At 40.5% G+C, this 25,978-nt stretch overlaps 1 protein-coding gene across 5 annotated transcripts in view; it reads left to right on the plus strand.

Annotated features, from left to right (window-relative positions):
- The window catches only part of SYTL5 (synaptotagmin like 5), a 120,955-nt gene that overhangs the window by 90,500 nt on the left and 4,477 nt on the right, over positions 1 to 25,978 (plus strand). For 4 of the 5 annotated variants that reach the window (XR_009762774.1, XM_061627406.1, XM_061627407.1 and 1 more), the window contains exons 11-19: positions 3,831 to 3,923; positions 12,687 to 12,749; positions 14,081 to 14,259; positions 16,390 to 16,492; positions 17,497 to 17,658; positions 19,726 to 19,834; positions 20,978 to 21,113; positions 22,653 to 22,861; positions 25,434 to 25,579. Coding sequence is in view for 4 of the 5 variants with exons in the window: in XM_061627406.1 (XP_061483390.1) it covers positions 3,831 to 3,923; positions 12,687 to 12,749; positions 14,081 to 14,259; positions 16,390 to 16,492; positions 17,497 to 17,658; positions 19,726 to 19,834; positions 20,978 to 21,113; positions 22,653 to 22,861; positions 25,434 to 25,576 (1,197 nt within the window). In the remaining variant the exon portion in view is untranslated. The remainder of the gene's footprint in view (positions 1 to 3,830; positions 3,924 to 12,686; positions 12,750 to 14,080; positions 14,260 to 16,389; positions 16,493 to 17,496; positions 17,659 to 19,725; positions 19,835 to 20,977; positions 21,114 to 22,652; positions 22,862 to 25,433; positions 25,580 to 25,978) is intronic. The other variant, XM_061627409.1, reaches the window with a different exon arrangement.

A 25,978-nucleotide genomic window follows, 5' to 3' on the forward strand; every position in this document is an offset into this window, starting at 1 on the left:
CAATTAGACACTATTCAAAATAGCTTTATGAAACAAGTGTTAGGCCTCCCCCCAGGAACACCGGCTACCCACCTCATAGCAGAACTGGGGATTCCTTCAGTCGGGGCACGTATTGACTTGGCATTTCTAAGATACTGGATCCGAATCCTAAAAACGGAGGATTCAACCCTAGTGAAACACTGCTGGTATGAACAAATGCGAGTGGGAGGTTGGGCAAAGATCTATCTGACGATTCTAGCTAAATATAACCTCCCCCTGGAAAAGTTAATGGATTTAAACAATATTGCGCTCCGTAACTGGATTTTTGATAAGGATGCTGAGCAGGATCGTCTACATATAGAAGCAGCTGCTTACTCAATTTGGTTCCCATCTTTCAAACTTAACCATTATATGTCTAACTATTTAGACGCCCTCGACTTCGCCCCCATCAGAAGAGCTTTTACATCCCTCCGATTCCAAACTATGCCCACGGCCTATATAGAGGGTAGGTACAGCGGTATACCAGTGGCTCAACATCAATGCGTCTATGGATGTAAGGCAATAGAAGATTTAGTCCACTACCTACTTTACTGCCCTCTACACGAAAACCCCAGAGGGAAATTTTTATCCGTAATTTTAGCCCTTTTAACCTGCCATACAGACGAAGAGAAGGTCAATTTTCTTTTATGCGATAATAACAATTCAGTGACCCTGGCAGTCGCCAACTTTGCCTTGGCGGCCCAAAAACTGAGGAAAATTTTTGTAAAAGGGCCAACGCCCTGAAAAGCTAACCCATTTATTTTAGCAAGACACTGATTTTAAAAATACTTCTATCTTTTGTTATTCTATGTACATTTGTAACCTTGCACATGGCCTATGGCTTAGTCTGCAATAAAGTTTGTTGTTGTTGCCTCAATATCTGCCTTCTAAATAGTTGGCATAACTTGAAAGCGCAGAGCTGTAAAGGCTCTTCTAATGTGGGCTCTGTCAAGTGAGTCTAAGTAATTTGCCAACGAGTGATTGAGTTTAATATGTGGGTAGCATGATGAAAATTGGGCCATCACAATTGAGGCTCGGTCCTGGGCTGTATCACATTCATAAATCCAATTGCGGAGGGCCATTTTACTTAAGTCTAAAAGTTTATCTAAAGTAAGGTCGTATTTTATGAGTACTGATTGATATTCCTTCGCCCATCCTCCCTTCGTCATTTGTTCCTGCCAACATTTCTTAGTCATGTATAATTCATGTTAAAGGTGCCTTTGGTCCCTTGTCGGACTTGGATGACGTTAGATTGGTAAAGGGCCTTGATTAACCATAGCAATCTTTGATCTATGTTAGTACGGGCCAATTTTTGCCAGAGCAGCTCTCTATCGATTGTATCAAAAGCCGCCAAGAAATCTATACAGGCGATGTATAAAGATGTAGAGGCTTTAGAACTGGTATTTCTTAATAGATGCTGTAATATAAATGCTTGGTCGATAGTGCATTTTTGGGGTCTAAAGCCAGCTTGTACATCATGTATTATTGTTTCAGTCTCGTCCCAGTCCATTAATTTATTTAACAGAAATCGGCTGTACAGCTTTAAAGATACATTTAGGAGGCTTATAGGACGGTAATTTGCTGGATTTGCAGAATTACCTTTTTTGAAAATTGGTATCACGATGCTTGTTAACCAGCCCTGTGGAATATTTCCCGTGTTGTTTATGTTCGTGAATAAAGAAGCAAGGAGGGGTTCCCACCAAGACAAATTTTGGGTAAAAAATTCGGGGGGAAGCATGTCCTCTCCTGGAGCTTTCCCAGCTTTCAGAGATGATATCAGTGTCCCCATATCGTTTGTTGTAACTGGGGGCCAAGGTGGTAGATCATCCGACGCTTCTATATTATGTACTGATTTAGGGGTGAATTGATTACCAGAGATCGTACTAAAATACGTCACCCATTCTTCTTCCATTATAGGTGGGGTGAATGTATGATTTACTGGGTTCAGAGTCCCCTGCAGCAGTCTCCAAAATTCTGTCTCAGTGCCCATTCGTGCTGCTTTATCTAACGCCCTCCAGTTTGCTTGATATAGAGATTGGTTTTTTGATCTAAGTAACCTTTTATAATCTCTTCTCATTATTAATAATTGTTGAAAAATGTCTGGGTGGTTTTTGGCACGGTATAATTTAATTTGCTTGATCAGGAGTTTCTTGGCTGACCTACATTCTTTGTCAAACCATGACTTAGGTTGTAGGGGAAGTACAGCCACTGTTAGATCTGAGATCTGGGGGCTGGGTTCGGTTATTATGGCTTCGTATGCCTTTAGACTAGTCTGTGGGTCAGCTATGGCCATTTGTCGTAGGTAAGTCAGTGTATTGGTTGACAATAAGCAATGCGCCTTAGTCCCTATCTCCTGAGACCATTTTAGCCATTTATGGCCATACCCAAGGTCCAGATGGAGGGCTTTTGATGGGCCGATCTTGTTTTTTAAAGATGTCCTTAGAATTAGTTTTAAAGGAAGATGGTCACTTTCCGGTCTGGCGAGTATGTTAAGTTCTTTAACTCTTTCTGTCATCAGAGGGGAGCTTAGGAAAAAATCAACTAAGCTAGCCCCTGCCCTTGCATGGTATGTGTAAGAGCCTTCCGAACGATCTAGCGGAGAGCCGTTTAAACATGTCAGTTGGAATTTTTGTATTAGCTGGAAGAGTATTTGGCTGTATTTGTTAATCCATTGCAGATCTTTTGAAGAGGGGGGGTCCTCAAGGAGCTCATCGAGGGGGGCTTCTCCTTTGGGGTAGTTAGCGCCCAACCTGGCGTTAAAGTCTCCTCCGAGGAGGAGCTCAAAAGATGGATATCTCTCTTGAAGGGTTTCCAGAAATAAATCTAAAGCCGGCCAAGGGGGTTCTTGTTGAATAGAATTTACCGGGGGAATGTAAACATTAACACATATGACTGGTGGGAAGCCAGGAAACCTCAAACCCTTTGCCAGTAAAACATACAGAGTTTGTAGCTTAAGGTCTATTACATGACAGATTAAATGGGCGGCAATCAATATAGCCAAACCCCCTCGCCCTCATCCCCTGGATGCCGATCTAATCGCTGGCTTTGCCCCTAATTTCAGGTATCTCATCAGAGACCAACCACGTTTCTTGTAGTAGGATGACTTCGAATTGTTGTAAAAATTGTATAAATGTCACATCTGCTATCTTATTTTTCCATCCAGCTATGTTCCATGATAATATGGCGAGGGATGATTCCTTTGTCGGTACTCTTAATGTATTTAGTCCTTTATGATGTCTTGGGTTACATTTTGGGTCGATTGGGCTGGCTGCAATTGATGACCGTTGTCATTGATCTGGGGTAATAATGTTTACTTCTGGGTAAAGTGTGCTGACGTTTGATGTAATCCGTAGGTGTTGTTTCATTTCCCTTGTTTTACACGTTGGAATACTATTAGAAGAACCCAGTTCCTCTGGTTGTAAATAACGCATCTCAAGCCACGAGGGGTCTGGCATATTCTTCCTAGGGCTCTGGACCCATTCCCGATTTAGAAGACTAGGCGGGCTTTTTTCTTCATCTTATGTTAGGAGATTATTATTTTGAATTGATTGGTTCAAGTAAAGGTGAGGTTGATTGTTCCTTATTGTTTTTGTTTGCAAAGGCTCAGTCTGGTTATCCACTACTGGTGTGTATTTGGCCCCCTTTGCATTTATACTTCCGTTTGATAGACTGATAGACTGTTAGACTGAGAAATCAGCAGATGAGCACTCTCCAACACTATATGTTCTGTAGAGATTGCATATGATGAATAGCCTATTTCCTAACTTAGACCCTGTGACCATGCTTTTATTTTTCCCCTCTTTGTCTATTAGGAATACCTGGATGAGGCAGAGGAAGATATTGATGACATTGTGGCCTCTGGCTACTCAAAGAGGGGAACCAATTTGGCAAGTGGATTATCAATAGTAAGGTCTCCATTACTACTATTATGTCTTTTCCTTGTATAGTTTCTTCCTGTAGTGTAGTAGGCTGTTGATGGCCTAGTTTACATGCCATAATAAAATAAACTATGATTTAATGTGAATGAGCAGCATGGTGCTCAAAATTTTGTGTGGTTCTCTTCCCTTGCCTCTGCACCACAGCCAAAGCGAGCCAGAATCTGGCTTGCCATGTTGTCCAAACCCAGGCTCATGGTTTGTTTCCTCTAAACACATCATGAGAGGTAAGACAAGTACAAACTTGGATCACCACTTGTGGTTTGTTTAAAGGAAACAAACCACAAGCCTGGGTTTGGATAACATGGCAAGCCAGATTTTGACTTATTTCATCTGCGCAGGATCAGGGGAGGAGCACTGTAGGAAATTTAATGCATGTGTCAGTATGCTCCTCATTCACATTAAACCATGGTTTGTTTTAAACTATGGTTTAATGTGGTGTCCCTACCTGGTTGGTATATGATGTGTACTACTCATTCTTCTCTATTCAAAACATTCTTGTTCTGCTCTGCTCTATTTCTCTGCTGACTGACTTTCATCTATACTGTTTTTTAGTTGAAGTTTCCACTTACTACTATGTGCACTTTCTATATTCTCTTGTTTCACTAAATAGCCATTCTCTGCAACTCCCTCCCCCAGTTCAATACTGTTCCCAATCACTAATGATGTGTGACCTAAATCTAGAACGTACTGAGCTCTCTGTGTTGTGTCAGATCTAAATGGCTCTGAGTGGTGATGAGACAAGATATTTGAGGGGAAAACCTGAGAAATTCACAACAGAGACCTTTAAACTTTTGTTTTAGTTGTGAATCAAAAGCATGAATGATTTACAGCCCCAACATGTCAGATGAATCTGAAAATTCTGTCAGTGGATAGAAGCAGAGCAGCTGGCCCAACTCAAGAGAGAGAATGCAGTTACTAAAAGATGGCTTACTATACCTATATTGATGAATGCAGGGATGTAGCCACTAGCTGTTGCCACAGAACCAGATTATGAAGCTAAATGTATTTTCAAACATATTGTTGAATTACAATAGTCTCATGAATATTTTTGTAAAAAGTGGTTCAGCTGTGTGCATAATATATTCTTTCTGAAGAAAACAAGCACTTTTACATAGTACAGTTTGAGTGTCAGTCTCTTTGAAGGAAAAAGAAGGTTAAAAAGCATTAATTTCTGCAAGACTAGTGATAACATATAATAAGAGTAAATAAAAGTGGGTTTCTAGATTGATTTGCATAATAAGGCCTCGGGGATGTGTGTGCCACAATTTCATAGAAGCACAAAATTTGGTAGGGAATTCAGCTTCCTTATAATTTCTGCTTTTGTGTTTTGCTTAGTTTTGTTTTTTAAAGAGCATGGACCATAAAACCTTAGGGCAGTAAAGATAAGTTTAAAGGTTTGTAGGCAATATCCGATGAAGCCCCAGAAGTCAGGCAGGTAGCTGAATACGATTTTCAGTTGGGGGGAGAGGTTAATATCCTTGCCTCCCCTGTAATTAGCAAAATTGAAATATATTATGTATAAGGGAAGTTAGGGAAATCTACTCAATTTCCATAATTTATTCAGGTTGCAAAGTTCAGCTTTTCTTTGCATAGAATTGGATTGCCTGGGCTCAGAACACCAATTATACAGCTACGAGAGCAGCTGTACACTATAGCCAGCGTGGATTTTTCACATTCCGCAATGTTAAATTGAAATACCCCCATGCCATTCTGATGCTTCCCATAAGCTCATTTCAAAACAAAACCTTACAAAACTTACAGTCCTGAACTCAGAAACGCTTGCTTAACAATCCTCTCAATTTTCATGGCGATACACAAAACAGTGAGAATAGAGAGTTCAAAGTCTAAAAAAAGAGAGAGAAAACCCCAGACCCCTTGTGGACTTTTTTCTCTGAGAGTTCTCATAATCTGTTGAAATTCATTAAAAATCAGCCATGTTCACAGAGTACCTGTAATCCTGTTACTGACCTTGCCCCATACTCTGACCTTCTTCTGTAGTTTAAAAGTTAAAAAAAATGCCTGGCTGATTTTTAATTAATTTAAGAAATTTTGCCTTGAACTGAATGACAGTTCCGGCATGCACAGTAAGAACCAACTGTCAGTGTCCTAAAAACCAGACACCCAGCTGCTTGGCTTGCCTAATCACAGGGCCACACCCATACCAGACTTTGATTTCACTTGAGGCAGTCATGGCTTTCCCCAAAGAATCCCGGGAAGTGTAGTTTGTGAAGGGTGCTGAGAGGAGACTCGTATTCTACTGAGAGAGCTCCAGTGGTCAGAGTGGTTTAATGGTCAGCCACTCTGATTAAAGGTCTGTGAGGGGAACAGGGCATCTCCTAGCAACTCTAATCATCCTTCAGAAACTACACTTCCCAGGATTCTTTGAGAGAAGCCTTGACTGTCCAAAGTGAAATAAAGGCCTGGTGTGGATGTGGCCAGGGACATCTTTGGTTTAAATTTGGGTGGGAGACTACATGTGCCTGCTGTAGAATAAAAGGTGGGGAAAACGCTGAAAAGCAACGATACTGTTCACAATGTTTTCCTTTGGGAAAGGAAAGGGGCTTCCCCTCTTCCCAGTGCCTACCCACCCAATCTCCTCCACTCCCCTTCCTTCTACCCTCCCTGCCCCTCCCCTGGGTCAGTGTTGGACTACGACCTGGGAGACCAGGGTTTGAATCCCCACACAGCCATGAAGCTCACTGGGTGACCTTGGGCCAGTCACTGCCTCTCAGCCTCAGAGGAAGGTAATAGTAGATCACCTCTGAATACTGCTTACAATGAAAACCCTATTCATACGGTCGCCATAAGTCGGAATTGATTTGAAGGCACTCCATTTCCATTTTCAAATGATTGCACAGAAATAAATTCCATTGAACTCAAAAAATATGCAAATGATCAAACCCACACTCCCTTCCCCTCCCTCCTATCCCCTCTCTCTTGCCCCTTCCCTCCCCCTACCTTTGCCCCATCCCATTCCAATGCCTTCCTTCCCCCTCCTCCCCCTCCCCTTCCTCACTATAGTCCATTTTACTTATCTTAAGCATGATTGCACGGGAGTAACTACCATTGAACTAAAAGCATGCAGATGCTCAAACCTGCCCTCCCCTCCCTCTTCCTTTGCCCCCCTCCAATATGCTCCTTCCCCCTTCTCCTCCCCCATGATCAGTTTTACCTATCCTAACCATGATTGCATAGGAGTAGATCCCATTGAAGTCAATAAGCATGCAAATGATCAGACCTGCCTTTCCCCTCCTTCCCCTCTCCTCTCCGTTCCTCCTCCCCTCTTCCTTCTTCCTCCTCCCCTGCCCACTGCAGCCCTCCCTACCTCTCCTTGGTCAGTTTTACCAATCCTATGCATGATTGCATGGGAGTAAATCCCACTGAACTCAAACATGCAAATGATCAAACCTGACCTTCTCCTCCCCTCCCCCTCCTCCCCTCTGCCCATCCCCTCCTCCCCTCTGCCCATCCCCCTCCTCCCCTCTGCCCATCCCCCTCCTCCCCTCTGCCCTTCCTCCCCTCCCTCCTCCTTTCCTCCCCATCCCCTGTGGTCAATTTCACCTATCCTAAGCATGATTGCAGATCCTCTGTGGCGCAGAGTGGTAAGCGGTGGTAACGCAGCCAAAGCTCTGCTCACAGCCGGAGTTCGATTCCAACGGAAGGAGGAAGTCGAATCTCCGGTAAAAGGGGTCGAGGTCCACTCAGCCTTCCATCCATCTGTGGTCGGTAAAATGAGTACCCGGTAAGTATACCAGGGGGTAAAGAAAGGCCGGGGAAGGAACTGGCAAACCCACCCCATATATACGGTCTGCCTTGTAAATGTCGCAAGACGTCACCCTAAGAGTCGGAAACGACTCGCACTATAAGTGCGGGGACACCTTTGCTTTTTAAGTATGATTGCAGGGGAGTAAATCCCACTGAACTCAATAAGCATGCAAATGATCAATCCATTCTCAACAAACTTGCACAGGATCCCATTTCTTACCTCCTGGATTAAAAAGCAGAGAAATTCACTAATAGGCAAAAAAAACCTTGCTATTTAAGAATGTACCTATAGCCCACAGATATTTCTTTTTTTTTTTTCCAATAATTTTTATTCAGATTTTCATAAAACATACAAGACGAAATCATAAAACATTCAAAGACAAAAAACAAAATCAGAAATAGTTAAACAAAAAAAAAAAAAAAAGAAAGAAAAAAAAAACAAAAATAAAAAATAAAGAGTAAAATATTGACTTCCCATTTGTCAAAGATCAAATCAGTTATAAGTCTATAATATATAACAATCCTGTCTCTTAAGTCATATTATAAAATCACTTTCCTCCAGTAGTTATCTTACTTAATCATCAAATCTCATAAACATTACTTTATTCTTTCCACAAAAAGTCAAAGAGAGGTTTCAATTCTTTAAGAAATATATCTATCAATTTTTTTTTCCAGATAAGCATATCGATTAATCCATCTCATTACTAATTATGATAATCTTATTGTCATAACCATAGTCAAAATAAACATTTCAATTAATCCATCACATCAGAATCTGTTAGGTTCAGTAATTTCAGTAGCCATTGTTCTATTATCCCTATTAGTTCCATTTTCCATCTTCCATCTTCAGTAGTCTTGTTAAGTCCAGTAATTTCAGTATCCAATCTTCCATTATCAGTATTCCATAATAATCTTGCTGTCAAAGCCATAGTCATATAGTAAGAGTCTAATGGGAATTACCTCTATCCCAAATATTTTCTTGCCATCCATTCTGAATAGGTTGCTGAAATACTGCTGTAAAATCATATCTCTGTTCTTTTTTTCAAAATACACTGGGTCATCTCTTGAAAGTTTTTCCATTGTCACATGGCTGCAGTTAATTCCATAGATTTTCTCTATATTGTAGCCCACAGATATTTCTATCAAACTTTTAAAAGCAGGGAAATTGGGCAGCTATAGTGAATGCACCAGGGGAGCAGGACACCTGACCTCCTCTCTGAGATATTGTACTGCCCTACACATTTGTCAAAATGCAAACACCATTTGGGTTGGTCTTTCACAGTCCAATCCACTTCCTGTGTAGCTTGGAAGAATTTGGTAACGTGCCTCTGAGGTCTCCTGCTCCCCTGGTGCATTCATTATAGCTGCCCAATTTCCCTGCTTTTTAAAGTTTGATAGAAATATCTGTGGGCTATAGGTACGTTCCTAAACCACAGTATGTTTTAATACAACTGTGACACATGTTTTAATAAAAAATGAAAACAATACAATCCCACTGATGTCCCTGGGAGACCCCAAACTATCTGGAAAAATAAAATTATAGTGAATTAACTGGGGTTTTTTAGAAGATTAGAATGTTGACATGGTAGTTGTAAGATGAATTGGGGTAATGAGAGATGTGGATTACTGGGTAGAGAGTCCACCCTCCCTTCAGTCATAGTTCTGCTTTAACACATGGACCTGCATGTTAGCTGTGGATGAGAGACACACAGAAGGTGATCACATAGATGGTGGACACACCTCAGCAGAAGAGTCTTGGCAGGAGATGGGGGATGGAGTGCCTGATTGAGACATTAGTTTCTCCATATCCACAGAGGCCTAGAGTGCACTAGAGCCCCACTGCATGTAAATATCTGGTATCCTTAGCCTCTCTGGTTTTATTTCCTTAATATTTGCTCTGCTAATTTGAGTTTTAGCTTTAATTATGCTTGTGCTAATGACTCGGTATGATTTGCAAGCAGTGTTACAGAACAATAACACAGACACAGAATGAACTGAGTAATAGAACTATAAGGGGAGTTAGGGAAAGTATCAATTCCCCACTGTGTCTGTTTAGGTTAAAGAGTAAAGATGTTTGAGAACTAAATAGGTACCAATATTGAAAGTAATATTTTAAAAAGGCAATTTTTGGTCAACTTTAAAGTAGGATTGGTATTACGTGTTCAAAGCTGTTATGGATATGCAGAGTTATTCAGTTGCCTGAGCTGTGTGTGCCAGTGTGTGTATTTACCTAAGAAGCAGGCTTTCACCCTGCATTAAAATCATGGAGGCTTAAGACTTAGTCAAATAAGAAAAAGCTACTTTATTTACAGAAGTACATAGTTGATAGGGTAGGCATACCTAGTTTTAACTAACTAACTCAGTTAGAGCCGTAATGCCCAGACTTTGGTATTGCCCTCACAGTTCAGGAGAGAGAACAAAGACAGAGATGTCTCCTCTCACGCTGGACAGTCGAAGAAGAAAATGAAGGAGGGGCAGGTCAGCTTCCCTGAGCATATCACTTTACAATGGAAGGAAGTTAGGTAGAGAAGAGTGCAGGTAAAGGTAGGCAGGCCTAGCCAGCTGGAGGACCCTAACGCTATCGTCCTTCTGGAATACAAACAAAAGAACCCAGATAGGAGTTCCTCTTGCCCCAACAAAAGCTAAGATACACTTTTTGCTATAATTATTTGTCAAAATATTGCATCATTATCATTCTAGAGTGTATGCAGAGAAAGGGATTCCTGTAAATGATGGGGTTTCAGCCTGGCTCTTCCCCCAGTTCACATCTTTAGATTGTTTCTGGACTCTTAGCTGCACCTGGAACTCCAGGTTGTTGTGGTAGCAAATAACGCTTTTCAGCAACTTGGTTGAGTGAGGTTGCAACCTGTGTGCATGTCAGATTTAGTCTCTTAAGATTGGTTCATATGACAAGAACCTCAAGGCTAGACAATTGTATCATATTGTGTGCATCCGTCCTTTCTGACCTTCAAAGTTTTTTCTTTATCTGGTACAGGAAAATGGAAATGGACTGCCTTCAAGTCAATCCCGACTTATGGAGACCCTATGAATAGGGTTTTCATGGTAAGCTGTATTCAGAGGGGGTTTACCATTGCCTTCCTCTGAGGCTGAGAGGCAGTGACTGGCCCAAGGTCACCCAGTGAGCTTCATGGCTGTGTGGGGATTCGAACCCTGGTCTCCCAGGTCGTAATCCAATTCTCTAACCACTACTCTGCACTGGCTCTCAGAGTAAGGGCCAAACAAGATGTGATGCAGGAGACCCATAATTAGGAATTCCTATGTTTAAACAATAAAATAGAAGGATTTTTTGTGGGATGGGGGAGAAATAAGAATAAGATATTGCATATATGCTTTTAGTGCAACATTCATGGAAATTTTTAGATATATTTTTATAATTGTTATATTCTTTCTTTTTGTTTTGCATATGATTCATTTTGTTCTCATGTTATGCCTATTGTTTAGAGGTTTATTGTTTAGTTATGTTTACTTAAAATTTGAACTATTGTTTTTTATTATGTAGAATTTATATTGATTTTTTTATGTTGTTAGCCGCCCAGAGAGCTTCGGCTATGGGGTGGTATACAAATGTAGTAAATAAATAAATACATACAATAAAGACCATGGTGCTAGTAGCAGAGGGCATTAACCCTTTCCACAGCACTGTTTCCCTAATTTAAAATACCCCCCAGCCCATGCCGCTTGCCCATCTCGGAAAAATGTACAGGTACTGGTATTTTCCCTATAAGAAAAATAACAGCATTTTGGGGAAGAAGAGGGATTTTAATTGATAAAATGTCATGGGGGAAAATATTAAACCTCAGTACTGTAGGCCCCATGGCAGATATTTTTTTTTTTAAATTTAAATCACGAGAGATCCTGAGCACTGATTTCCAGCACATCTCCTGATGAGGATATATCACCCTTTAACCCAGTGGTCCAGCTTTTGCTTGGGTTCTCTGTTATCTTCTGGGTTTCATTGAGACAGCTAGTTTTAATGTCCTAGCTTTGGCCCACCATGGATTTCTGTTATTGTAATTAACAGTCATTCATAACTGTGAAATGACGAATGATCTGGGGCCTAGGATTTTGTGATAGTGAATCCAGTGGGTGTTTTGCTGATCATAGCACTTTTATGGAAGGAGGAAAAGACCCTTTGCATCCATATCAGGCAAGCTATTTTCAGGATTAAAATGTCAAAATTATTGAGTAGATATAAGGCTGACATCACTTGATTCCTGGTAAGTCTGTTATTTGCTGTTTATATCCAGAAAATAGCATGGCATAATCCAGATATGGCTTGCTTTATCCAGGGAAGGCTTCTGACCTAGTAGATGGATCCCATTGGTGCTGGGTGGGGATTCAGTTTGCCATTTCCTGCTGCATTCCCCAACACCACCTCCCACAATGTTCCAGAGGGTCCTCAAACCTTTCAGAATAGTGTGGGCTGTGGCGAAGTGATGGGGGGAGTTGGCAAAATTTGTTTAACCTTCCTCCTACACCAGTGGAAGAAAACTCTGGATCTAACCCTACAACTTAACAGCAGGGGTGTTAATTGCACTTAAGGTATCTTGCACCTTTTAAAGCAGCTTTTTGAAACATTAACTAAAATATGTTGATTGCAGTTTGTTAGTAAGTAGGTGCCATATATATCTCCTTCATTTATAAATAAACCTTGTAATCCAAATGTTCCTGTTGTGCTGCAAAAGAAGGAAATAAGTACTTTTATTGTTATAAAATGAAAATAACTTGCACACTTAAGTAGCAGCAGTCATTTCTGTACTTGGCGCTCATTACCATATTTCTGGTATCTTGGAATATGATTTTTTTTTAATCTGCTTTATTTTCTAAAGCCTTTCCTTGCATTTTTGAATTCCTCTGGCAACTACATAATGCTTCCTTTTTTCCTTGTCCTTTCCTTTCTTTTCTCTTCCACCCCCCTTTTTTTCCTTTTCCTTTCTCTTAAAGAATTCTTCAAGTTCTGACAGGAAATGGACATACTTAAATGTTCCAGAGGCAGATGGTGATACTGTAAGTTCTCTTGCTTTTCTGACAAGCACAAGGGGCTCTTTTTTGGTTTTGTGCTGCTGCTTCCATTTCCCTAGACAGACAGTTTAAATAGCTAATAATTGATGCTAACAGGCTCATTAATCCTTTGAATGAATAGAAGAGCACCCCTGCTCCCCCAGACATTGTGATTTGATCCTTTCCAGTAAAATTGTGGGACTACCCTATTCTTACTGTGAGATTCTCCAGAAAATGTAGGAAGAGGAAGCATTAGGCAGTGGTTTGCCACTAAACATGAAACTGAACCAAGCAGGCGTCTTGATCCTTGCCCTCTTCAACAGTGTACAAAAAAGCAAGATGACTTTTCCCTCCTGCTTTCCAAAGCACGTACAAAGGCCTACCTTTTACTCTAATCGGATAGGTATTCTGTCACAATTTGGAAAACTAGTGTGTTGTAAAAGCAATACACTAAAGCAAATGAATAAGGCCCTCATTTCTAGAAATTAATATGTTCATTAAAACTCATATTTGCTTTCTATGTACAATGAATGCTAAGTCAGAAAAAAACATCCTGGGGTAGGCAAATTAAAAAATTGGTTTTGAGAAATCAAAAACTACCTTTAAGTGGAAGATTTCCCCATGGGTTTCAAGTGCTACTCATAACTAGAGTGAGCATTCAGTCTTCCATATAGCATTAAGTTCTTGAACACCTGGAACTGAGTACAGATTCAGATGTTTGCTGTTTTTTCCTTATGGAGTGATCCTAGACATGCAGCAACAGTGAGAGCTGCAGCTTCCAGTGGTAATTTACATCAACACATAATTATCCCCCCCCCAGGGTTTCCTTGGAGTAAACATCTGAACTGGCCCTGAGGGAAGAGTCTGAGCTAGAGAGGTCATTGGCTTTATTCACTTTTGAAAACAGAGTTAGGGCTAAGGAGATCTCCACTCATCTGCTGGATGACCTTGGGCCTATCTCTCAGCCTAACCTCCCTCACAAGATTGTTGTGAGAATAAAAAGGGGATGGGACAAGAACTACATAAGCCACTTTGGGATTCTTGGAGAAAGGCAGGATATAAATGTAACAAATAAGGAACATTTGAGTTGCAGTTATATTGGAAATAAAAAGAATTTCATATATCAAAATGCATTTTGGACATATAGCACAATGTTGTTGATCATATGAGTAATATGATACCTAATTTGATCCTGTTAGCTCTCCTTAGTCAGTTCTTTCATTGATATAGGGGATAAATAATTATTGCAACATTAGTGCCATTCAGAAATATGACTCTTAAAAGATATGACTCAGCTTGATGGACTACTCTCTTTCTCTCTCTCTCTTTTTTTCCAGACTAGCATTAATAGTATGACGAGCGTTTATAGTGAAACTGGGGACTATGGCAACTTAAAGATCAGTGGTGAAATTTGTCTCCAAATTAGCTACAGCTATAAAACAGGAGCCCTCAACATCCTAGTAAAAAAATGCAAGAACTTGGCCTTAGCAGATGAAAAGAAGCAAAGAACAGATCCGTAAGCAAAGAGGATTCAACTTTTCATTTAGTTTTGTCATTTAGTCGTATTTGCTTGTGAGAAAGCACAGTTGCCTAGAACAAATGCCCCAGGCTCTCTGGCGAGGAGGACATCGGTAGCCTCCCACAGGCTCTCAGTTGTTCTGTGGTTTGCAGAAAGTGAGAAAAAATAGAAGTCTCTCACTTTTCTCATATAGAAGCCTCAATGCATGTCAGAAAAGACGGCGCTCTCTCCCAGTCCCTGTGCGATTGCAAGAGGTTTGGTGTGGGGTAGGGAGATGGAATCTTCTTTCACTTGAACTGGAGAAGATAAGAAGCAGCAGGAGTCTCTACCAGTCTAATACTCTCGAAGCTGCAGTCCAAGCCAGACAAGACTGTGGTCCAGTTCAAGTGAACCATAGTTTCCCAGTACTTGAACAAGCTGTGGTGATTGTTTTGCTCACACATTTCCCATTCCCCTTTCATCATCCTTTCACATCCATGAAAAGATCAGAAATGTTTGCTTCTGTTTTTCAACTAATAGCAATTTTCTATGATACTCAACTTCTGGGAACTGTGGTTTGCTTAAATGGTGGTTAGTGAGAACAAACCAGGATCAGACTGTGGTTTCAGATCCTGCCTTGTTCACAGTCATCATAGGGATCTGTGGTGGTTTTAAAAGCAGAAACAGAAGCTTCTGATATTCTCCTCTGGTACAGAAAAGAAGAAGAGAGGGTGAAGCGCATGAGCCCGAGGGCCATCACCTTTCTGCCAAACCCTCTGATAAGCACAGAAGGTTTAGGGGAGAAGTAGGAATTCCTCTTGCTGCATTGAGACTTGGAGAAGCCAAAAATCAACACTGTGTCTTTATATCCACATCAAATACATGAAAGATCCAACCTCTCCCTGAAGCCACTCTACTTGCTAGAGGACTTGGGCAGGAGTAATTGTTGGTGAGGGAAAAATAGGGTCTGGACAGTAATCTAAGACAGTATTTATGGATCCCTGTTTATGTATAATACCTGATAGAGTGAACCAAATCTTTGCATGCCAATGGCGCCCCCCCATCCATTACAATAAAGTTTGCATAAATATAAACAATGAGGGCTATATATCCAGTTGCATATTTGTGGTGTTAGCCTGTATATTTGTATTTTTTTCCTATTAGCTCCTGACATCCTGCATGTGTTTATAGTGCTGAGACTGAGACTTTAAACTCCTAAAAGTGCATCATATCTTTCTAACTAAACATGAAAAGCACTCTGCAGACAAGAATCTCTGTCTGATTCATACAACCATTTTTGAAGTGCAAGTGTCACTATGAGTTGAGCTTTACCCCTCAACATACCTGCAGTAAATGTGTCTTATGAAAGAACTCCATATGTAATAAATTACTACATCCTGAAAAATGCTAGAATTAGAAGCATATTTTCAGCATATAAACTTGCCATAGAAAACAAATTTTGCTACGTGATGATAACATCCAGGTGAACCATCCAAGATAGCTGTGCAAATAGCTTCAGTGGTACATATAATGCTATTTACTTTTAACTATGGTATATAATTAGCCTAAGATTTAGTTGTTGTAGTGAATGGAATTCATTATTCAATTATTTAACAAATATCAAATGAAGGAGGGATGAAATCTATTTGCAATTTTCACTGCATAGGCTAAAGATTAATTGGGAGTTTGAGGCTTAGTACTAATGGAGAGGGGATAAAGCTATGTTTAGGCTGCTGTGTTTAGACTGCAGGAGTTGTCTCATGAGACTGAATGTTACTCCATACAAATATATATACTGTATATATATTCCTCCTCATAGAAATTTGGTGTGTGAGGGAGAAGGCTAGTCTAAATTTCTTCTTGAGATGCTGAATTTCAACATGCAGGAATTTGGTTTAATATGAAGGAGCATTCAGTCATGCCCTTGCTTGCAGCCTGAAGTAGATACAACTTGACTACCTCAGGGAGAAATTGGAGTAAATTGTAAAGCACAAGAGAGTGAAATATACTTATGCACCTCTCTCTTACATCACAAGTCATCATAGTGTTTTGGGGATTACAGGTGTGCTGTAAAAACTTCCCCTCTGTGTGCATGCAACATTATTGCATTTGCCGGATTACATTAATGATTTATTACCTAATCTACAGCTATGTCAAAGCATACCTCCTGCCAGACAGGTCTCGCCAAAGCAAACGGAAGACAAAAATTAAAAGCAATAGCACGAATCCAGAGTTCAATGAAACGCTGAAGGTGAGAACTGAGAAAGAGCCATATATCACACTGAAAATCTCTGTATTCCTTTCATAATCATCTGATAGATTAGAGACTTAGTAGCAATGAAAATTGTTTGTTTTTTAAAAGTTTTGAGTTAAAACAGTTATCCTCATTATAGGGGTTTTGTGAGAAGGATGGTGGATTTTTTAGAAGAGGAATTTTTCTCCCCTTTTTTGGACAGCCTGTTTTTCTTCCAGCATAGACAGTGAACTGTCAGAGCTAGACAGGTTTCTTAATTCTTTCTCCACAAAATTCACAATGGATGACTGGGTTGATGCAAGGCCCAAAACACAGCATATAAATGGAGCCGTCATCTAATAGCAAAAGTTCAATTTCCTTTATGGAGCTTTCAGGAATAAACATCTTTCTCTTTCTGAGTTAAGTTGTTCATTTTTGGCTGAATCATGCCCACTCTTGGTTGCCTTCTAATCATATAATTCCCCAGTCTTCTGGTGTCCTATGATATCCTCAGCCTTTCATTTAAAGAAAAAAATAAACTTCTGCTCTAATGATACAAAGAAATATAATATGAAGCCAGTGCAGGTTAATATAAAGTTACTATATTTCTGGAGAGTTCAAGTTTATTTTATTTTTTCATTGTGGACCAAGGTGAGAGGTCAGTTGCTTCAATATCGATATTCATTGTTATACCTGCTACATTTATATGAAGCATCTGTGTTATATAAGCTCCATCTGTGGTGATAACTGTTTGATAAGGAAATAATACAAGCACAGAGCAGCAAAAATAATAGGCTTTCAAGAAAACAATGGCATTTTATAAATCTCTCCCTAATAACAACCTCCTCTGATTGATTTAGTCTGCCCTGACAAAGGGGGAAATGTTTCCTCCATGCCTTGTTTATCAGCTGCCGGCACCTTCCTAAATTAAAAACTCTTAAGTGCCTTAGTACTCTCAGTTCTGGGACTCTAAACTTCTTACTTTATGGACACATTACTTTTGGTCTTTTGTCACTCTTCAGTATGTCATCAGTCATACACAGCTTGAGACTCGGACCCTACAGCTCTCTGTCTGGCATTATGATAGATTTGGGCATAACAGCTTTCTAGGAGAAGTGGAGATACCCTTGGACTCCTGGAACTTTGAACATCAGGCAGATGAATGGTTCGTGCTTCAACCAAAGGTGAGGGATTCCAGCTGGTTGAGAGGATTGCTATCTGAATCAGATATTTGGATTTCATGTAGGTGAGAGGTGCTTTATGAATCACAGTTGGGGCTTACCTCTTCATTGGAAATCAATTACTTGCAAACAGTAGACCATTGGAATGAAGGGCCAGAAATCTCTCCAATATTGGCTGTTTCTGTTTCTGTGCTGCTTTGTAAGAAGACTCCTGCTAAATCAGACCAAATGCCTATCTAGTCCAGCATCCTGTTTCCCACAACGGCAACCAGATGTGCCTGAGAAGCCCCTAAGCAGGACATGAGTGCAAGAGCATTCTGATCCTGGAGGTAGAATATGGCCTTCATGATAAATAGTCATGGATAGCCTTATCCACAGTGAATTTGTCTAACCCTTTACGTGGCTTTAATCCTTCTAAATTGGTAGCCATTCTCACATTCTGTAGCAGTAAATTCAACAGCTTAACTATAGGTCATGTAAAGAAGCACTCCCTTTTGTCTGTCCTGAATCTTCTACCATTCAGTTTCACAGGATGACCTCAGATCCTCGTATTATGAGAGAGGGTGAAAAAATGCCTGTCTCTCTGCGCCATACATAGTTTTATACACCTCTGTCATGTGTGGAACTAGCCACTGTCAGAGACAATTTAGATGAACTTTGAGACTGACCTAATAAGGTTTCAGATAGAAGCAGTTGTTGCAAGGAGCTATGTGAACCATGTTAGCACAGAGTTCAGCACTAAATGCTGCACATGCTAGCTTTTTCTGCAGCTATTGCAGATCAGTTCATCCCTCAGCTGCTTAAAGGATTCTTGACCAGCACTGTTTTAGATTCAGAAAGTCTTACCTTTCTCTATTTGCATGTAATCTCTGATATCTTTTCTTCTGCTTATCATGCACATGTTGCACAAACAGGGAAGAAACGTTCCTGTTACATACATTTTTAGTTGAGATATTTTATTTGCCTCCACTGGCAAAAGCGCTGTTTCCTAGGAATAAAGGGTCTAGTTCTGAAGAATCAACAAAAACCAAGAACTCAAAGCTGATAACCTTGTTTAAGATCTCAAAATTCATGAGCTTAAGAAGTGGAAAGCAAATTTAATCATCACATTATGCAAAATCTGGAATTCATGACTCTAAGACTAGGCATCAGATCATCTGTAACAGATAGCTTTGTACAGTTTGCTTGGCTGTTCCATTTCGTCCAAGGCTGTATAAGACTTCGACTCTCCTCTGGTACGTCTTGCTTATGTATAAGTTGTTTTGTTTATTTATTCATTATTTATTTTATTTATTGCATTTATATACCGCCTCATAGCCGAAGCTCTCTGGGCGGTTTACAACAATTAACTTATAGCGTTATAATAAAATATAGAAGGCAAATGAAAAAGTGCTGTCAGATTTTTCTTCTCTTTTTTGATTTGGTGTAGCAAACTTACGATTTTCAACATTTAAGCTTCCAACAAAGAACGTTGGTAATTCACACTTGCTGGAATATCTTGTCTTGCCATATCTTCTGTGACATTCTGCAAGTTTGAAGCTTGCCGTGTATAGTTCAGGTCTACTCAGTCTTTGCTCCATGAGAAGATATGGCTTCATTTGTTTATCTGGGCAGAGGCTACTACTAGAGTTTGCATTTAGTGATATTGAGGAAGTCTGGACAAAATCAGTGGGTCCCAAATTGCAGCTGTCATTGCTGTCAATTATACCAGCATCAGAATGACATTGAGAATACCTTATGACACTTTACTTCTTGTTTTCTTCCAAATTACAAACTACCATGAGGTCCCTTCTCCCCACTTCCTTCCAGATTGAAGTAGCAGCTGTGGAAGGTAGAGGAAAACTCAACTTGCAATCATAAGAAACATTTCTAAAAGCTTCAGAAATACATGCAGTACATGTATTCAGACATGCACATGTGATGCATCTCTCTGGCCTACAAAATATTTGTAAAATTGGCCTTTGGTTGCTCCCTCAAATCTATATGGCTTGTCTTATGCATTTTACAAATGTGAAGGAGAAGGATGCATTTACTACAGCGACACCTTTCTGTTTTGCTTCATTCTTTCAGGTGGAAGTTGTAGCTGATACTGGTCTTCAGTACAAAGGAGAGTTGATAGTTGTCTTACGGTACATTCCCCCTGAGAGGAACCTCACACTTCCCCTAGGAGATATTCGAGGTAAAATAAGCATTGATGGGAGTACCCAGCAATGTGCTATCTGGATAATTGAAAGTCACCATCTTGCACAGACATAAGGTATAGAATTACTAGGCTGCAGAAGACTGTAGTTGACTTGTATTCAATTAGTTACCAATCTCTAAAGGAATTTCCAACTACACATTGTTTTATTTTTCTGTAGTACTGAGGCCCCAGCAATATACCTTTGGGAGCAAGTAGGTTATGTCAGTTTTCCAAAATGAATCTACCCTGATAACCTGTCAGTTCTGCAGCATTTTGTTATAATCTGATTTTCGCTCTTCTTGGCTGAGGAGGCTTGGCATTTTAATTGTACGCAGAATCCTACAGACACATGCTAACTATATCTGTAGAAAACAGGCAAGTATCACCTGACTAAAAATGCATCTCTTTTTTTCTTTTGCATAATCTGCTGCTGATCTTCTTGCAATGCAGAGGTGCCACCCACATTACATCCTGTGTTCCCCTAATGGTTTTGCTTCAATTCACTACCACTACCTAAATGTTTGTGCTCTATTCATTGAGGCACAAGCTTTTGTGTGGTTTGGTCTGAGCAGAGATCTTGTGCTCTCCCCCTTTCTTTGTTCAGTCCTTTATTATCTGATCTTTGTTTATCCCTTTATTATCAATCCTGTTTTCAAAAAAAAACAACATACATTTGAGCCACCACACTTGTAGACCCATTTACCTTGTTTATGACATCTGCTAATTTATTTTAGTAGAAGCTAATCTGACTGCTTGGCAACCACCCCCATTAATTTGGTAAACTACATCATTTCTATCGGAGCATGTTGGGTGTGTATGTCTTTTTAATAAGGAGATTAACTGGGTTAACGAGCTTGAGGGAGGTAGAAGAATAGACAAGTTTTGGTGTAAATGATTGACTAATGCTGAGGGATCAGTTATTTGGGTGAAGTAAATATTTTAGATGAGAGATGTGAATGCATGGTGTACAGGTTATTTCCTGATTCAGGTGTACAGGTTATTTTCATGGTGTACAGATTATTTCCTGATGTTCTAATCTGTGGTGGCAGTATGTTACCTAATCAACTGAAGGTTTATAAACCCATTTTTTTAAACAGGTAGAGAGATTTCCCCCCCTATTCTGGATTTATTTTATTGCAGGAAAGAAGAACACTAAGAAAGGAAAGAAGGCAAACTCACAACTACCATCAGGAGGCATATTAGAAGTTGTCATCAAGGAAGCCAAGAACTTAACAGCTGTGAAGTCAGGAGGCACATCTGACACATTTGTGAAAGGGTATTTCCTCCCATCTTGTCATTCACTCAGCTTGCCAGCAGATGTTTTTTGCAGGGAATAATTCATCTGACCACATTTTTATTCCACAATGTACTTTTATGTTTTGGATGTGGGTGGGTGGAATAATGTAGAAGCCTTTGTCCTTTACTTCCTCCCTGTTCCTTTTGGGTATTTTATATGGAGAAAATGTTGAGTGGTCCCTTTATATAATGGGAAACTATCCTTGTGATTTGGTCTCTGAACAATGTGGAGGAGAGGCTAATGTAATGTTTCCATTTTCAGTGGCTGACATGGGGCACAAAACGGATCTTTGGGAGAACTCACTGCTTATTTCCCTTCATTGTGGGAACTCTCCATTTGCTCTTACCCTCTGCTCCCCATTCTTTAACCGGTTGCTGATACACCTGTCTCACTGTTACATTCCCTATAATATGGCTTCTTTCCACATCTCTGTTAAGGAGTCTGATTTTATTGACGAGCTGTGTATTTTTGTTAGAAGATCAACAATTTCACATTTTCAGTTCTTTAAGAACTTGGGTCAATGCATGGGGAGCCAGTAATTTGTTAATTTTTCATCTGTCAGTTAGCCCTGTAACTTCATTTCATGCTGCCTATTACTTCCCTGGACAAAGTAATTGAAACATGGGGATCTGTCCTTCTGCAGTGATGACCAATGCAAAGCATTCATTCAGCTTCTCTGCAGCCAGTCTCCCTACTCTCCTTCAGTAATCCATTTAGTTCTTTACTCATGGTCTGGTTGCCTCATGGTCTGGTTTCTTTCTTCTACTGTATTTAAAGCAGAAGTAGACTGCTTTATTTCTTCCCCAGACTAAATCAGTGAGAATCACTTCACTGGTGATTCATGAAATCAAGATACATGTAATCTTATGGCTTATTTTTCTCTACAGTGGGCTCAAAGTTTACACTGCAACCATTTACATTTCTACTCAGAAGCAGTGGTGGCTGGTGGCTCCATGTCAGTGAAGCAGTGGAATCTGCTCTGGGTCTTAGTCCAAACTTTCAAGGAGCCATCCAAAGTGCTGAAACCTAGTCCAGCACCTTGGACAGCTCCTTGAAAGTTCAGACTAAGACCCAGAGCAGATTCCACTGACATGGAGCCACCAGCGACCAGATCCATTGCGGTCCTTGTGATCAACTTGTTTCATATTTGGCCTGCTCAGCAGTTCCTTGTCAATAAGATATGCTACCATATTTTTTCCTCCCAATCCTGTCTCAGTTATATTTAACTCTCATTTATAAGTAATTAATTAAAACATTTCTACCCCATGCTTTAGCTAAAAAGGAACCCAGAGTGGCTTACAAAGCAGTAAGACAATTCCTGACTCCAGGCTAATAAGAGGAAAAAGAGATGATGAGGGAGGAGGAAAAAAGTATGCTCAGGCACCAGTTCATAAAGCTACAATCATTAAAATCTAAAGTCTTGTAGTGATTCTTGTCATTCAGAATTTTTGTAACACAAATAAGAATCCCACAATGTCATCTTCCTTTCTTTCTCATTTCTCTCTCTCTCTCTCTTAGGTACCTGCTTCCCGACAACAACAAAGCATCTAAACACAAAACCCATGTAATAAAAAAAAGCGTGAACCCCCACTGGAATCGCACTTTCATGTTTAGTGGCTTGAATCCGAGAGATATACACAATGTCTGTTTAGAACTCACTGTCTGGGACAAAGAGTCCCTTTCCAGTAATATCTTCCTGGGAGGTGTTCGCTTAAATACTGGAAGTGGTAAGAATGGTGATATGACTAGACAGAAGATGTCTCATGCCTCTCTGTGGTGGGAGGGAGGTTCCTTGGACGGAAGTCAAAAGGGCATTGAGACATTTTCATTTCTAATGTGAGTCAACTTCCTATTGAATGAGAGCATTAAATCCACCCCCCCACCCCCCAGAACTCTGCTTGGCCTTCTCTTCCAGCCTTTAAGTGGACTTAAAGACTTTATTCCCCCAGGCTTATTAATCTTATTGCAGGTCCCAAATATATAATTTAATCTGATGCTGTATTTAATGCATGTTGTTATATTCCATTGTTGTAATGGTTTTTAACATTTTTAGGGCTTGTCCTAAAAATTGGTTTAAAAATAAATACAGTAAGTCTGAAACCTACTTCGGACTCTGTCTTATAAGTCACCAGGGACTAGTAGTACCTTTAAAAAAGGTCTGCTCGAACCCTCTGCCTTCCCTACTGTGATGCAGTTGCAATTTCTTGACATGCGGAAACTGATACCCAGATGCACACTGCCATAAGATTCCTGTGCCTCCCCACCATGCACATCAGGATCCCATGTGGTTTCTATTATTAGTGAATATAAAGACAGAGGATAGATTTACATGTTATGTGGAGGAGGAAGTGTGACTCATTGTGCTTCCACACCTCCAGTATAATGCACGAAGGAGAAGCTTGTCAGTGCCTGTTGAATGCGCATGTTCCTCCTTAACATGTTGACAAGAAGCACAAACAAAGGAATGCCAACAGACTTTTTTTGCATTGCATCCCCATAACATGAGGGACTACTTAGAGCTTTGTCCTTTTTTTAAAAAAAGTGAATGTGTAACGTCAAATATTAATCCTTAGATTTATCATCCAGACAGTTTCTAAACCAAAGGACTTTGTTTTCTATCATCCAGCTAACCATCTTTGCAATAATTCAGCCAATTCAATAATTCAGAGTGATTGTATTTCTAAAGAAAAGATGAGTGGTTTCCAAGGACAATTTTCATTTGTGCTAACACATTTATATAGTTGTTCAGTGCTTTTCATTTTGTCAATATCAAATCCCAGCCTGAATTTAAATAGCATATTAAATACTCTGATTCTATAGATGTTGCATATATAGATGTTAAACGTGCATTTCATTAGTTGTTTAAAGCATTTTGGGTTTTTTACCATTACTCAAAAAGTGGGAATACAAGACTTGGAGCATGGTTAAAATGCTTCTCCTTCCTTTCATATCCTTTATATTTATTTTAAAAGTAATTCATTTTGGGTTTTGCTCCTTCTCTTCCTTTAGAGTTTAAATGCATTCTTTTATTTATTTGTTTATTTATTTATTACATTTATGTTCCACCTTTCCTTCAAGGGGCTCAAGGTGGTGTCCATGGTTCTCCGCCTTCCCATTTTATCCTCACAACAATTCTGTGAGGTAGATTAGGCTGAGAGACTTTGACTAGCCCAAAGTTACCCAGTGAGCTTCATGGCTGTCAGGCCCAGGATGCGACTCAGGAACCAGACCAGAGGTTGTAGTTAATTCGTGTTTTATTAGAGTAATGTCCAACAAAGACTGCGCTTTCTCATGAAGCAATACAGGGATACAGGTCCTGCGACATTGGGAGAAAGTTGACAGAGCAAGGGGCTGCTTCCCGCCTGTTCTTTAAGAAGGGGCTAAACGGGCGCGCAACCTTTTGCTCCTCCTTAACTCCCCCTCAGGTACTGCCCGCCTTCCCCCCCTTCTCTCCTGTCTTTTCAACCGTCTGCGTGTGCGTGGTGAGGGGGGAGGCATCACCTCCTCCTCTTCTGAAGTGTCCGATTCCCCTATGGGTGATAAAGGAGGAGCTGAGGGTAAACCATCTCTCCGCCTTTCTGCTGTGATCAGCCCTCCCTCTTGCTCTGAGCTGCGGAGAAGGGAGGGCCTGGGAATGTCTGGGGGGGATTCTAAAACTTCAAGGCTCTCAGGCTCCCCATTGCTAGGCGACCCTATCTCTGGCATGTCCTCTGTTTCGGCTTCGCTCCACAGAGGGTAAGTTCCTCCCTCCTCCCTCTGCCAGCCATTTGAATCCTCTTCTGACAACCCCCCAGGAGCCCAGCTCATCCTCCCGACAATGGCTAAGTGATGATTCGAACCCTGGTCTCCCAGGTCATAGCCCAACCCACTAACATTACACCACACTGGCCCCAAAATTATATGCACCCAATATTTCCTTTTTTCCCTACATGACAAGGAAAGCATAGGGTCAGGTTACAGGACAGAATATATTTGGTAGAATAATGAAAAAGTCAGTATATTTCTCAGGTGAGCCAGTGTGGCATAGTGGTTAAGGTGCTGGACTATGACCTGGGAGACCAGGGTTCGAATCCCCACACAGCCATGAAGCTCACTGGGTGACCTTGGGCCAGTCACTGCTTCTCAGCCTCAGAGGGAGGCCATGGTAAACCCCCTCTGAATACCGCCTACCATGAAAACCCTATTCATAGAGTCGCCATAAGTTGGAATCAATTTGAAGGCAGTCCATTTCCTTTTTTTATATATATTTCTCTGATGGCAGCAAATACCCTGACCTTTTCCATGTCTTGCAATTTCCAGGTTTCAGTAATGGCAAAGAAGTTGACTGGATGGATTCTCAAGAGGAAGAGCAACTTCTCTGGCAAAGAATGATCGACTGTCCTGGGGATTCTGTGGAAGGTGTACTAATGCTGAGATCTAGCATGGGGAAACGCAGACTCTGAGAGGTAGGCACAACGATTTTAGGTGTATTGATTGTAGAATTTATAGGCTGGTAATGATGGAATCCGGTCTACAGTGGAGCTCCTTCTGCTATAATTTGCACGTGTCAAATAGGAAAGACAAGGACTCTCCTTCAGCTTGGACTTTTAACTCTCCTGAAATGGAATATAAATGCATTCAGCACTTTCCTGCTATTCTTGCCATTACATTACCTTACCCAGCTAAAGACAGTAGAACATCACCTTAAAGACTATGTTTCCTGGTGTGACTGAGCGGCTGAAGTAGGGCGTTTTGGAATTTTCTACAGAACATGGTTGAAGCAGCTTTAAGTTATATGCTGATTTTAACACAGATTGCATTTTCACAGAAAAATAGTGATTAATAAGTAGGCCAAAAGTGCTGAG

Source organism: Rhineura floridana, chromosome 5, assembly GCF_030035675.1.
Source record: "Rhineura floridana isolate rRhiFlo1 chromosome 5, rRhiFlo1.hap2, whole genome shotgun sequence".
Classification (NCBI taxonomy): Eukaryota; Metazoa; Chordata; class Lepidosauria; order Squamata; family Rhineuridae; genus Rhineura; species Rhineura floridana.